This window comes from Octodon degus, unplaced genomic scaffold (assembly GCF_000260255.1).
Source record: "Octodon degus isolate 3935 unplaced genomic scaffold, OctDeg1.0 scaffold00232, whole genome shotgun sequence".
NCBI lineage: Eukaryota > Metazoa > Chordata > Mammalia > Rodentia > Octodontidae > Octodon > Octodon degus.
Genome location: NW_004524808.1, coordinates 1,100,048 through 1,114,687, shown reverse-complemented (window position 1 = coordinate 1,114,687; position 14,640 = coordinate 1,100,048). Strand labels below are relative to the sequence as shown.

General features: G+C 38.8%; 1 protein-coding gene across 1 annotated transcript in view; it reads left to right on the top strand.

The window, feature by feature from the left end:
- The window catches only part of Usp9x (ubiquitin specific peptidase 9, X-linked), a 152,926-nt gene extending 139,647 nt beyond the window's left edge, over positions 1-13,279 (top strand). Inside the window, exons 36-44 of the mRNA XM_004645592.2 lie at positions 836-1,061; positions 2,042-2,171; positions 4,182-4,367; positions 4,806-5,026; positions 5,113-5,201; positions 9,145-9,301; positions 9,451-9,711; positions 10,720-10,815; positions 11,964-13,279. Coding sequence (XP_004645649.1) covers positions 836-1,061; positions 2,042-2,171; positions 4,182-4,367; positions 4,806-5,026; positions 5,113-5,201; positions 9,145-9,301; positions 9,451-9,711; positions 10,720-10,815; positions 11,964-12,101 — 1,504 coding nt within the window. The 3' untranslated portion in view covers positions 12,102-13,279. The remainder of the gene's footprint in view (positions 1-835; positions 1,062-2,041; positions 2,172-4,181; positions 4,368-4,805; positions 5,027-5,112; positions 5,202-9,144; positions 9,302-9,450; positions 9,712-10,719; positions 10,816-11,963) is intronic.
- Positions 13,280-14,640: the final 1,361 nt, after the last annotated feature.

Below are 14,640 nucleotides of genomic sequence, written 5' to 3'. Positions count from 1 at the left end.
TTCTGTAATCCCAGCTCTTGGGAGGCCTCTGTAGGAAGATGACTGAGTTCAAGGCCAGCCTGGACTACATAGTGAGACCCTGTCTCAAAAATACCAAAAAATAAGATTATGAAGATTGAAAAATAGAGGCCAGTTAAGCTTGAAATTACTACATTTTAGCTTCCTTAAATTCTGCCCTAGGCCAGCCCAGATAGCTCAGTGGATTAAAGTGCCTGGCAGGGGCCAGGGGTTTGATCCCAGGGCCTGCTGTGCCAACCCCACCCCCTGAGGCATGCTGAGAATGGTGATTGGGACTGGGCGTGGTGGCATGTGTCTGTAATCCCAGCTCTTGGGAGGCTGTAAACAAGAGAATCACTGCAAGTCTGATCTAGTAGTGAGACCCTAAACACCCTGTATATCCTTCCCTAAAATACAGGGGGAAAAAATTCTGCCCTAGATTCAGAAGGTAAAAAATTAAAAGTTGTTCTGTTAAGTTTCTAATTGTAAAAATGCAGGCATGGGCCATTATATTTTTGTTTCATACTTTGTAATTATTCCTCCAAAAGTAAGATTGTAAAACAAGAGAAGAGGGTTATTTTGTCATCGGACCTAAAAATTGGTTTGATGATGGATTTTTAGAGGACAATACGTGCTTTTACCTAATTTGTAAACCACTGAGAATAGACCAAGTTATAGGACCCATGTATCATTTTAATGTACAAGAAGTAGCTATTCACTGCTTTTCCTGCAGCTAAAGGAGGTCTTTGCTTCTTTTTGGTTCATAGAGATCCATCCCTTTACTGTAGAAAAAAAGTTATTCAATCAGTAAATCATAGATTTCCTTCATTTGTTTTAGGTATGATGCATTGTGTATTCTTCTTCGTCACAGCAAGAACGTACGTTTTTGGTTTGCTCATAATGTCCTTTTTAATGTTTCAAATCGGTTCTCTGAATACCTCTTGGAATGCCCTAGTGCAGAAGTGAGAGGTGCATTTGCAAAACTTATAGTTTTTATCGCACATTTTTCCTTGCAAGATGGACCATGTCCTTCACCTTTTGCATCTCCTGGACCTTCTAGTCAGGTAATTGCAGGCTTTCTAATAATTACATGCTTACAAAACATGTTTTCTGAAAATTGGAGTCACAAACTTATGTACATCTTCTTGATATGTTAACCTAAATAACATACAGTCTGATGTCTATGGATTGCATTAAAATTACTGCTCTATAGAAGTGGATAGTGAATATTGGCCCTTACAAAACATAAAGGAATTATCCCTATTCACTTCCATGTTATAGCTTAACTATAAATTTAACTATAAGCTAGGCACAGTGGTGCAGCATATACCTGTAGTCCCAGCTACTGAAAACACAAGCAGGAGGATCAAGAGTTTGAGACCATCCTCGGCTACATAGTAAATTCAGTATCAGCCTGGGCCAAGACCCTGTCCCTCCTACCCGCCCTCCAAAAAAACCTTTTAAGTAGTGGTTTTTTTTTTCTCTCCTTTATCCTAGGGGCTGGGGAGATGGCTCAGTAGAATAAGCATATGCCTGACAAGCACAAGGCCCTGAGTTCAATCCCTGGTTCTGCCCCCCCCCAAAAAAAATTTCTCCTTTGTCCTAGAGGATTTAATAGGACTTTTTAATATACAATAGTATAAAAGATGTATAATGAAATCCTCTGTAGTTATTCATTCCCTTTCCCCAATAACAGCCCTTTTTAATAGCGAGGCAGGGGCCGGGGAGATAGCTCAGTAGAGTAAGTGCTTCCCTGGCAAGCGCAAGGGCCTGAGTTCAATCCTTGGTTCTGGAAAAAAAAATCACCAGGTATGGTGGTACATGCCTATAATCCCAGACCTTGGGAGGTGGAAATAAGATCACTAAGTAGTGATTTCAAGGCCAGCATTAATGACATAGCAAGACCTGTCTCAAATGTTGGTGGGATTAGTCCTTTCCAGATAATTCTGATGCTGGTGTTCAACATATGCATGATTTTTTTTTATAGAATTATTCCTGAACCTTGTTGCTGAGAAATATATTGCTAATATTCTATCCTTTACAGGCTTACGACAATTTAAGTTTGAGTGATCACTTGCTAAGAGCAGTCCTAAATCTCTTAAGAAGGGAAGTATCAGAACATGGACGTCATTTACAGCAGTATTTCAACTTGTTTGTGATGTATGCCAATTTAGGTAAGAATTTAGGTTTCCATAATGTGTTAAATGCTGAAGTCATTTTGATCAAGTGATGAAATATAACCTAGTCTAAAATAGAAAGCATTGTTTTCATATGTGTGTATCTTATCCCTGCAGTAGATTACTTGTAGTACTCTGCAGTAGATGTTTGTGACTATATTACAAGCATCAAAACGTTGCACATTGGCACTTAGTAAATGTTTCTTGATTGATTGATGGATAATAAAAGACCATTCTTTATGATCACTTTAGTATCCCTAAAGTAAAACATGAATATTTGTACAAGGTGGGGAAGAGGGAAGACTTTCACTAGCCTCTTGTCAATTCAAGCTAGATTTTCCCACCAAATACATTTTGACCCCTATTTTATAAAAGAGCTTTCTTTTTTTCAGAACCAGGGATTGAACTCAGGCCCTTGCACTTGCCAGGGAAGCTCTTATTCCACTGAGCTATCTCCCCAACCCCATAAAAGAGCTTTTAGGGGGCTGGAGATGTAGCTCAGGGATAGAACAGTGGGCTGCTGTGTACAAGGCCCTAGGTTCTGTCCCTAGCACTACTATCTCCCCAAAAGCCTTTTTGAATCTCAGTATATCAAATAAAGGATTGTATTTATGGTGTCAAAACACTATTGTCTGAATGGAATATGAAAGCAAATTAATTTGTTGCCATTAACTATGTTCATGGCTGTGATAGGGAAAGTGCTATGGAAGTATATCATTCAGATACTTGACCAGGTAGATTTAAGAAATATGGAAGACTTAATGAGAAAGTTGGTGTGGGCATTGATTAGTTGAGTTTTTCATGCACAGTGACTATAGATGCAGAGACTTGGAATTTCCCTCATTAGAGGAAGTGATAGTTACAGGGTTCCACTAGAAGTAAAGTGAAGTAAGTATGCTGTGTCTGTGTCTGTGTGTGTGGAACTGGGGATTGAACTCAGGCCCTTGCACTTGTCAGGCAAGCGCTTATTCAACTAAGCTATCTCCCCAGCCCGCTTTTTATTGTTTTGGCTTGATTTTTTTTCAGACAGTCTCGCTGTATAGTTCAGGCTGGGATGAAATTCCCTGTGTCACCCAAGCGGATTCTTGAATTCATGATTCTCCTGCTTTGGCCTTCCAAGTGCTAGAATTACAGACATGAGTTGTGTTTTGTGTAAGGGACAGTGTATAGGATATAGTAGTTAGATATTCGGGGGAAGGGGCAGGAAAGAGAAGAGTGATGCCCAGAATCCCAGCTTCACCAGCTGAGCACAATAAGAATGCCATTTGCTGAGGAGGAAACGAAGAAGAAGAAACGTGTGGGGAGGATGATGAGATCAGTTTGAGCCTGTGTGACATCTAAATGGATAGAATGACTAGAATGGTGAGGCATTTGTCTGGAAAAACTCAGGACTCATCAAAATGAAAACCACTAGACTTGAAAATGGGCTTAAATCACACAGGAGAACCATATGGTATGAGAAGGTAGCCTGGTCTAGGAACTTGAGGGACATTAGAGAGGCCAAGGGCCAGCCAAAATAGCTCAGCGGATTAAAGCTCCTGCAAGCAGGTGCAGGGACCCGGGGTTTGATCCCCGGGCCTGCTATGCCAGCCCTGCCCCTGGGTTGCGCTGAGCCAGCAATTGAGGCTGGGTGTGGTGGCGTGCCTGGAATCCCAGCTCTTGGGAGGCTGTAAAAAGGTGGATCACTGTGAGTTCGATATAGTAGTGAGACCCTGAACACCCTGTAGACCATTAAAATACAAAAAAAAAAAAAGAAGAAGAAGAAGTTGGTCTTTTCTGTGGCCTAGAATGACTAAAAGGTTCTAGTCCTGGTCACTGTCTAGCAGTTTTAATAATACTTGAGTTTTCTGTCTTCATTAAGTAAGTCTCTGAATGTTAGATAAGCACGATATGCTTCCAATCATAAAAACAGCAATTATGTTGAATAACTACTTTTTATTCCTGAAGCCCTTGCCATCCTAATGTTTTTCCTTTCACTTTTTTCCCTGCTGTTTCTCTTTATTATAGGTGTGGCAGAGAAGACCCAGCTGCTGAAGCTAAGTGTACCTGCTACCTTTATGCTTGTGTCTTTAGATGAAGGTCCAGGCCCTCCAATCAAGTATCAGTATGCGGAGTTAGGCAAATTATACTCAGTGGTATCCCAGCTGATCCGCTGTTGCAATGTCTCAGCAAGAATGCAGTCTTCAATCAATGGTAAAATAGCCCCATTGTTGATAATAGTTGTTAAATACTGCTGAACATGTACAGTGCTTGATTAGATGTAATTTTAAAGACGTTTAAATATAAAATACAAGTTCGGAAGAAGGTCCATGCTTTGGGTCCTGTGCTTTTGTTACACAATTAGACAGGGTTGGTTTGTTTTGTTTGTTTAGACAGGAACTTGTGGAGTTGCCTGGGCTAGGCTCAGACTTCTCAAAGTATTGGGATCACAGGTGTGCACTACCACACGTGCCTTTTTTGCATTTTATCATTTTAGCATATCTGATCATTGTGATGCATAATTATTGTACTTTAAGAAAGTTTTTTTCCCCGAAAAAAAATTTTACAAGCTATCTTAGTACTATGGTGAAATCTGTATGTTATTGTGGAAAGGCTTATTATCTGTTCATTGGTGCCAAATCTGTATTCTAGGTAATCCTCCTCTTCCCAACCCTTTTGGGGATCCTAACTTATCTCAACCTATAATGCCAATTCAGCAGAATGTGGCAGACATTTTATTTGTGAGAACAAGTTATGTGAAGAAAATTATCGAGGACTGCAGTAACTCCGAGGAAACTGTCAAATTACTTCGTTTCTGCTGCTGGGAGAATCCTCAGTTCTCATCTACTGTCCTCAGTGAACTTCTCTGGCAGGTTAAAGGAGATAAATATTCACAGGTTTCTGATTTGATTTGTTGTGCTTATTATTAAGTTACTCACTATGTTTTACTTGTTTCTAGGTTGCTTATTCCTATACATATGAACTCCGGCCCTATCTGGATCTACTTTTGCAGATCTTACTGATTGAGGATTCTTGGCAGACTCACAGGTGAATACTCAATTTTATTACTTGGCTAACTAGACTTGCCTAAAAGTTAGATATAACTAAAATTGACTCATGATATACTTTTCTTTTTGTCTTCTTGGAGTTCTAGTGGTTGTTTCACCTTTTAGAAAACTCATAAATAAATAAATAAATAAATAAATAAATAAATAAATAAATAAATAACTCAGTCCCAGCATGGCAGCATGCTCCTCCATTCTGCAGGTCTAGCACTCAGGCTCACTATGAATTGAAGACCAGCCTGGACTATACAGTGAGACCCTGTCCCAAAGAAGTGGGATAGGATGTTGAAAATGATAAAATACTTCTATGCCACATCCCCAAAATGAATATGACTATTCATTATTACTAACTTGCACTTTAAAAAAAAGAAAGTAGTTTGAAAATTCAGGAACTCAGGATAAAGGTCAATAGCAACAAGTTCTTCCTTTCTGTGTAATTATGTATCATTTTCTGGGTTTTTTTTCCCCCTCATAGTCCAAATTTTATATTTAGTATTAATTTCAGTTGCAGTTTTATAAAAATCAGCATGGGTTTTGGTAAATACTTGGATTTCATTCATGTGTACTTGGGTTATTCTAAGATTAAATTACGTTAGTTTTAGCATTAGACCCATGAAATAACATTTGGTTATCTAAAATAATCCTTAGGTAAGTGCCTTCTATTCCATTGTTCATAGAGCTTGTAAATAGCTCTATAGCTACATCCTAGAGGGAGTGTATGCTAAATAAACCATTGCTTTTGGAAGAAAATGCAGCTAGAGTTCTGTGAGCTTCTTCACTACCCCCACCTCCATCCCGTGTGGGAGTGAAGGTTGTTTTGGGGGGTTGCTTTGGTGGTTGGTTTGGTTTTGATTTTGTTTTACATGCCATACTGAGAATTGAACTCAGGGTCCCAGGGTTTGCATTTGGCTATACCTGACCCTTTCCTTTTTTATTTTGAGACAAATGCTCACTAAACTGTCCTTGCCCAGTTAAACTCTCATTCTTCCTGCCTCAGCCTCCCAGACTGCTGATGCTGCTAACATGTGCCACTACACCTGGCCTCTACATCAAGCAAATACTATGCAACCTTGTGTGCATCTATTTAATATATAGTCTTGGTTCATTGACATAAAGCCTAAGTAGTGGTGCTCACTTGTAATCCAAGCACTGAGGAGGTAAAGATAGATTTTAAGTTAAAGGCCAATCTGGGCTGTATGTAGCAAGACTTGGTACCTAAGGTACGGAAAAGGGTGCTTATTTACAATTGAAGCTAAAGCAGAGTGTCACTTTGTTCTCCTTTAGCTAGGTAAGTACAGGTTGGGCACCTTGAACACTTTCTTTTCTGCATCTGTCCACAAATGGCCAGTATCCAAACTCTAGCCATTTAATTAAGACAGTTTTATACCTTTCTTGGCATGGTAAGAGGTGAGATCAAGCCATTTCTCAATATGATCACAGGTTTTGAACCTTTTCTTCTGAGTTGATTTTATTGAAACCTAACTATTTTTCATTTTAAAATACAGCAAGCATTTATAGCTTTAAACTGGTAAGTCACAGCTTTGCTTTTTTATTTCATTAGAGTAAATGATGATGGTAAAGGCATATTAAAATGCTGAGTTAAACGGGAGAGGTAAACTTTTGTGTAGTCAGATTAGTAAATCATTGTTATTATGAATGATTGGCCCCAGCTTGAAAGGAATTTTCTCATAGTAAACTTTTAGTTTTTTGAGTAAATGAGATCCACATATTTATGGAATGTCTGTCACATGCCCAGCTTTGCTTGGCATCAGAGAACAAGGTAGGCAGAGATAATATTACTAGTAGCATTTGAAAATATTTCATATTGGGCTGGGGAGATGGCTCAGTAGAGTAAGTGCTTGCCTGGCAAGTGCAAGGGCCTGAGTTCAATCCCTAGTTCCTCCAAAACAAAAAAGAGAAAAGAAGATTTCATACTGAGGAAGAAAACATGATAAAACAGAATTAATGATTAAGCTGGGCCTAGTGGCCTACACCTGTGATCCCAGATACTCTAGAAGGTTTTAGAAGACTGAAGCAATAGGATTGTGCAAGCTCCAGGCTAGCTTTGGAAACTGGAAAATGCTAGGTATATAGCTCAGTGGTAGAACACTTGTGTAGTGTGCATGAATTCTGGGTCTAATCTTCAGTCCCAAAATGAACAGAAGAATGTTGTAATACCTCATTGTTACATAAGAAAACTGAAGGCAAAAGTAAATCAAGCCTTATATGTGTGGGGGGTGGTGCCACGATCTAACTTGGGACTTTGTCCTGGTCAAGCAGGTACTTACGCTGCTGAGCTATCTCCCCTGCCCAAGAAGCCTGTGCCTTGTTAATTGTCTGAAATAATTAAATTTTGCAAAATCACTGAAAGTGGTGAGCCAGGCATGGTGATGCAAGCCTGTATGCGTAGCAGTTGAGAGGCTAAGGCAGGAAATTGCTGTAAATTCAAGTCCAGCTTTGGGCTACATAGTGAGACACTGTCTCAAAAAAAATGCTGAAGGTTTCCAAACCATTTTAAAACTACTTGTGTTCTTAAAATCTGAAGGTTACTTTATTAAAGTAAAATTCACCATTTCAACCAAAGTACACGACTGAGTGGATGCTAGTGCATTCACAGTGTTAGTACATTCATAGTACATCACTGTTATCTCATTGTAGAACATTTGTATGGCTCCAGAAGGAAACTCTCTACCACCTGTCCATTTTCACCATCCTCTAACCTGCTTTCCATCTCTGGATCTCCCAATTCTTTTCTTTTTTTTTCTTTTTTTCTTTTTTTTTTTTTTAATCTCCCAATTCTGACCATTTCATTAAAAATGAAATCAGTCCAGGCATGCCTGTAATCCCAGGACTTGGGGCTGAGGTGAGTTTGACACCAGCCTGGACTACATAGCGAGACCCTCTCTCAGAAATGCTGAAAAAGAAATATAATTTATGGCTGTTTCTGTCTGCATTCACTCTTATATTTTCAAGGTTTGTTCATATTATAGGGTAATACATATTTTACTTGATTTATATGCCTGGATTATATGGATATATACATATCTCATTTTGTTTACTGAGGTAATTTTTTTATTAGTACATGAGTACCTTCATCATGGGGGTTGACATAATGCATCTTTTTTATTTTTCTTTCCCTCCTCTCAACTGGCAGGTGATACTTTTTAACACAAATAAGGCATACTTTTGCCTCTACAATCCTCTTTTAAATTGCTTATTTCAAAAATGAACAGAAATAGCAGTGTATTCTGTTTTCACTTGGTTTGGTTTGACAAAAGCAAAAGTGAAATCCTATATTGGTGTGTTAGCTAAATTGTACTATTGCAGATGAATATTGCTTTGCTGGCCATGTAATCTGATTAGAATTCAATATAATTTTGTACTGCCAAATTATGTCACTGTTTCATAGTCACTGGATCCTAGCTTTTTTTTTTTAATTTTTATTTATTTATTTATTTATATTTTTGTGTGTGGCCAGCTCAGCCCACCAGGGGGCGAGGCTGGCTGGCATGTGGTGCTGGGGGATTGAACCGCGATCCCTGTGCTTTGCTTAGCTTAGCTTGTTCTAAGTAGGTGCTTTAGACCACTGAGCCATCTCACCAGCCCTGGATCCTAACTTCTTACCTTCAAAAATGTAGTTTTAAAGTTTGTATTTCTCTGAGTGTTGAATTTGTTTTTGGTAATGTATATTAATACACATATCAAAATCCTTTTGGACTGGTATGTTTAGAGGAATACAGACTGGAGTCGGACTGCTAGGTACCTGTTAAACTCTACCTATTTCCTCATCTGTTCAAGAGTTTTAGCACCTACTTTTCCATGTAAGATTAAGTGGTGAGATCAGACATTTTTTGAGTGATACATAATACACTGAATATTAGCTGCTATTCAATTTTAATAGTGGTCTTTTATCTGGTCTCTTTCAGAATTCATAACGCCCTTAAAGGAATTCCAGATGACCGAGATGGACTCTTTGACACAATCCAGCGCTCTAAAAATCACTATCAAAAGAGAGCATACCAGTGTATAAAATGTATGGTAGCCCTCTTTAGCAATTGTCCTGTTGCCTACCAAATCCTACAGGTGGGATTTTCTTATGATTTCATAGAAATCTGAATCAGAATTAAGAATGATTTCAAAGAAGAAAATATTGAGAATTTGGGGTTGTCACTTTAAACTACCTTTGGAAGTACTCCACATCCTCTCACATACAATTTTGTTTTCTTTGAAAGGGCAATGGAGATCTTAAAAGAAAGTGGACCTGGGCAGTAGAATGGCTTGGAGATGAACTTGAAAGAAGACCATACACTGGCAACCCTCAGTACACTTACAACAACTGGTCTCCCCCAGTGCAAAGCAATGAAACTTCAAATGGCTATTTCTTGGAGAGATCACATAGTGCTAGGATGACACTTGCAAAAGCTTGTGAACTCTGTCCAGAGGAGGTAAAAAAAGCCAACAGTGTGCACCCGATAGAAATGGAAGAAAGCAAAGTAATTCTTTACTTTATAGGCCAGTGTTTATGTATTAATGATACTGTTAAAAATAAGTTAATGTTGGGCTGGGGAGATAGCTTGGTGGACTGAACACCTCCCTGGCAAGCACAAGGACCTGGGTTCAATCCCCAGTACCGCATGCCATGCTGTGCCGGCCACCAAAGCGAGGCGTGGTGGCATATACCTGTTATCCCAGCACTGGGGAGGCTGAGACAAAATAAGTTAATGTTTACTGTATATAAAGTTAATGAAGAATCCTTTGGGGTGGTTGGGATCTATGAAGTTTTCCAGAAGGTAAGTATTGAGAATCCAGGTTATGGGGCCGGGGAGATAGCTCAGTAGAATAGGAGCTTGCCTGGCAAGCCCCAGGGTCCTGAGTTCAATCCCTGGTACTGCAAAAAAAGAAAAAAAGAAAGAACGTAGGTCAGGATTTTTTTCTTTATTTTGTTCATCTGCGTCTGCAGTAAAAGAAGTCACTAACAGTTTTATAGACTTAAAATTTAGCTTATGGCTGGGCTATGTACTGCGGTATCTGCAATCCTAGCCCTCAGTGGCTGAGACAGGATCACTGCAAGTTCAAAGACAGCCTGGGCTACAAACTGAGTTCAAGGCCAGCCTGAACTGCATAGTGAATCCCTGTCTCAAAATTAAATGAATAGGGCCAGCAAAATAGCTCAGTGGACTAAAAGTGCTTGCTTAGGCAAGCGCAGGGACCATGGTTCGATCCCAGCACCACATGCCATGCCGGCCCCACACCCCTGGGCTCTGTTGAGTTGGCCACAGAGTCCAGGTGTAGTGGCACATGCTTTTAATCCCAGTACTGAGAAGGCTGAAAATGGGAGGATCACTACAAGTCCAGGCTATGTAGTGAGACCTTGTTACAACCAAATACATTAAATAAATAAATAGATATAAATTAAGTAGGTAAATAGTTTAAATAGAAAAAGTTAAAAAATATCCTGAATTTGTCTAGTTAATTCTTTCCCTTTGAATGTTTAAAATTAGGAGCCAGATGACCAAGATGCCCCAGATGAGCATGAGTCACCTCCACCTGAAGATGCTCCATTGTACCCCCATTCACCTGGATCTCAGTATCAACAGGTAAACATGTGTGTGTCCCCCACCCCAACCAATCTTACTCTTCTCTGTAAATGATGGCCACAGTTTTTGTGGTGATTGTGAATAATAAGATTGTCTGGGCTAGCACTGGGATCCAGATCAGAAATGGTTGGAGTGGGATCATGGTGCAAGTTGGAACGGCTCCTCTGTTGGTTGCTTGTTGAGTAGGTGTCCCTCTAGTTAGAATTATTAGAACTGGAATCGTTCTGTTAGCATAAAATGATAATCATTAGTGTAATGAACTATGATGCAACTTCCTGTTAAGCCAAGTCTGCAAGTGACTTCTGAAGACATTAAGGTACAGAACTATAGTAAAAGGTCCTTGATTACTTAGCCTCAGATTTCAGAGGCAGTAAAAATTATAGGAAAAGAACCACAAGGATTTGGCAGGTTTCCACAGGTGATTGAAAAGTATCACAGCACAGAGTGGCAGCCCCCAACCCAATGGGGCTGGTGCCATAAATTAGCATATAACAAACCCCATGGGTCTGACAAACATTAAGGTGTTCTTCTTAGGTTTCTGGGACAGATAAACACACGAAATAGTACATATCTGACATACTCATTTTTATAATATAGACTGTATAAAAAGTAAAGCTGGCTGGTGGGGTTATACAGACAAGTAAGAGCCCTGTGGAGTTCGGGCATTTAAAAGATTAAGAAACCAAATCCACAGAAGTTCCATAGCCCCAAGAAAGTTCTTACACTGGTCATGCCTTATTGTTCTCTAAATTACCCAGACTGGCCCCAAACTTTGTACCAGTCCTATCTTGCCCTTCAAGGAAGCTGGGATTATAAGTGTATGCCTCATGCCTGGCTACAGCTCATTGTCTGTGAAGATTTTTAACCAAGATCAGTAACAGACTCTTGGTTGTTTAATCACTTTGGCATCTAACTTTTTGGCACTAAAAATCAACTTGACCAAATAAGAGACTTATATAATCACTGTCCTTTCTTAGAGCTTGGGGTTTATATTTACACTAGCTTTTTCTCTTTCAAATAAGGTGGTTTTTTCACTATTAGTGTAAGTCCCAGGAATAAAAGACATGTTTAGTTTTCCACAAACTTCCATTTTAAAATCTGTTGACTGTAAGAAAAGCTTAACACGAAGATCTCTTCTCCCTTCCCAGAATAACCATGTGCATGGACAGCCATATACGGGCCCAGCAGCGCATCACATGAACAACCCTCAGAGAACTGGCCAGCGAGCACAAGAAAACTATGAAGGCAGTGAAGAAGTATCCCCACCTCAAACCAAGGAGCAGTGAAATGCACATAAAAAACTGATTCCATCAAGACTGTGCACCCAGGCCTTACAGTCCAACCTTTTTCTGTGTCTGGCTAATATTTAAAACTAGAAAAACTATTCCTAATCAACATGAAGTGGAGTTTATTCACTGTCTTATCTGCAGAAATTTGCTGTCAATATATAACCCGCCTGCAGTGGAAAGTGTATAGTGTTTTGTAATAAATGGCCTGATGCTAATGTGTAAATGGCAAAGGTGTATATAGTATATTAATGTTGACTGTTAATTCTTAAGCAAGAAACTTTTCTTGATGAAACTCACGGATCTCCAAAAACTACAAGTGTTTGCCTGCCTTGTGGCAGTTGGATCAACTCCTCTACAAAAACAAAAAATAAACGAACAGCAACAAAACAGCCCATTCATGTCAGCCACACCAATAGTTTCTTGTTAATTCTTTGCCACTGGAATCAGTTTTACTATGAGCAATGTAAGGCTGGTAACCTTTAAATTATTGGTTGATGTGGAAAATTGGTGATGTAACATTGTTTCTAGATCTTTTTCATTGCCTTTTTATTCTGATGTTAGGTTAATCACTTTGAAGCTATAGTATGCTGTAACATTTAGCATGGCTTCACACCAAGTTAGTGTAGCCAGTGAGGACAAAATACCATAATGACTGCAGCTGTCTGGGAGTGACAGCTGTCTTGCTCAGCTTTTCCTTACACCTAGAATATAATACAAAACAAAGGGAGAGATTTGACAAACAGGAGGTTTTCAGTTGCACATAGGTTCCTTCTCTGACAATTCAGTCTCTGGGTGGGATGAAGAACACTTAATTATCACTAATGGGAATAACAAATATGCAAACAGTTTACTATGCCAGGATGTTGGAGCATAATAGAAGACTGTATTTGGTGTGCTTGTTTTGTTTCTTTGGTAGAGCTTAGTAGGTGAATCTTCTAAAACTTTCCTTCTGCTGGATCCTAGTGACGTGGAAGTCGTCAGAATCCCACACAGTACTTGAAGTACCTCTGCATCGAGATGTCTGACTGATTTTCTGCTCAGTCACAATTTTACTTGAAGGCAAGAATTGTCCTAGCTCCTTTCACTATTCCAAAAATTTTAACAAAGCAGGGTCTAACTAAAAAAACTACTGGTTAATATAATTGAGATATCACGATTTCAGAATAAACATTTGATTAAAGACAAGGAACTCATTAGTGAATACTGTATTTAAAAGAGAATTGGTTTGAATGTGTATAATTTTTTGAAACTTGTCTAAAAACCAAATACCCCCTGCAAACAGATACAGCCCACCCTATTCTATTTAAATATTTTGCTGTTTTATTTTATAGAAATTATTTTGCTGAATTCACAAATAGAATTTGATTTAAGAAGAAATTTTTGTCCTGTGGTGTGTTTTTGTTTTTTGGTTACTTTTTTGTCCTTTTTTTTTTAAGGACTGCATATTACGATTCTGTGCATAGCATGCATAGGCATGACGCTACATTCAGGATTCCAGGCACACTGAGTTTTTGTGCACAGAAAGACTCGACCCTTGCAAGCCCTTCACTAGAGACTTAGAGAAAACAGGATGTTGACGCTGTAAAAGTTTCCTAACAATCTTGTACTTTTTGTATGTTTTTTATATACATGTATATTTAATGAGCACAAGCTTGGTTGTATTTTTTAACAATTCAGTTAAATGGGAAAATGTTTTGTCAAAAGGCTATAGTTGGAACTGAAAGCAGAAACAAAATCAAGCGTAGCATTATTTTGTGATTAAAGGGGGCAGATACTTAGGCTATGGCTTTGGGTATCTTACTTGCAGTACTTGATAGTCAATTTAGTCTTCTAGGTTTGCCGTAACTAAGAAATTTTGACACCAGTTAGATTGACTTTACTTTGTGTTACATCTAATTTGTTTTGTTTTTTGAGAGCTAGGGATGGAAATCGGGGTCTCACACATGCTAGGCAAGTGCTGTACCTCTGATCTACATCCCTAGCCTGAATCTTAAATTTGAGCAAAGGTTGTACAGTTTGCAACTCCAATTGGCAATTTCAATTTAAAAGTTCCTCAGTTAAGAGCTTCCTCAGCTTGTGAATTTAGATTAAGATTGTTCGCACGAGTTTTACTAATTACACTATCTCACTGAGAGGTGTTGTTTGGTTTGCTTCCTGCTCTTTAAAGTATATAATGTACTTAATTTAAAAACCCAGTGACTTCCTAGATAAGAAAAAAACTTGACATTTTAAGAGGCTGTGAATTTTTCTGTATGGAGAGAGATTCCAACTTTAGTTGCTTGGAATTTATAAGCACCCTAGTGCCAGGTGAGGGCTTGTGAATCATTTTTCCTTCCACTTGAGAAAGAATAGCCTGTTATAACCAGGAGTGAGGGAGAATGAAGTTATTTTTGTTTGTGTAGATTTTTTTCTATATATAACTTGTAAGCATTAATGTAGAACCAGAAAATTTTAAGGTGCATGTTATTGTAAGAGCAACATAGTGGTGATTTTGAAGTCTTCTGAACATAAACGGCACGTTTTAAATTTCACGTCT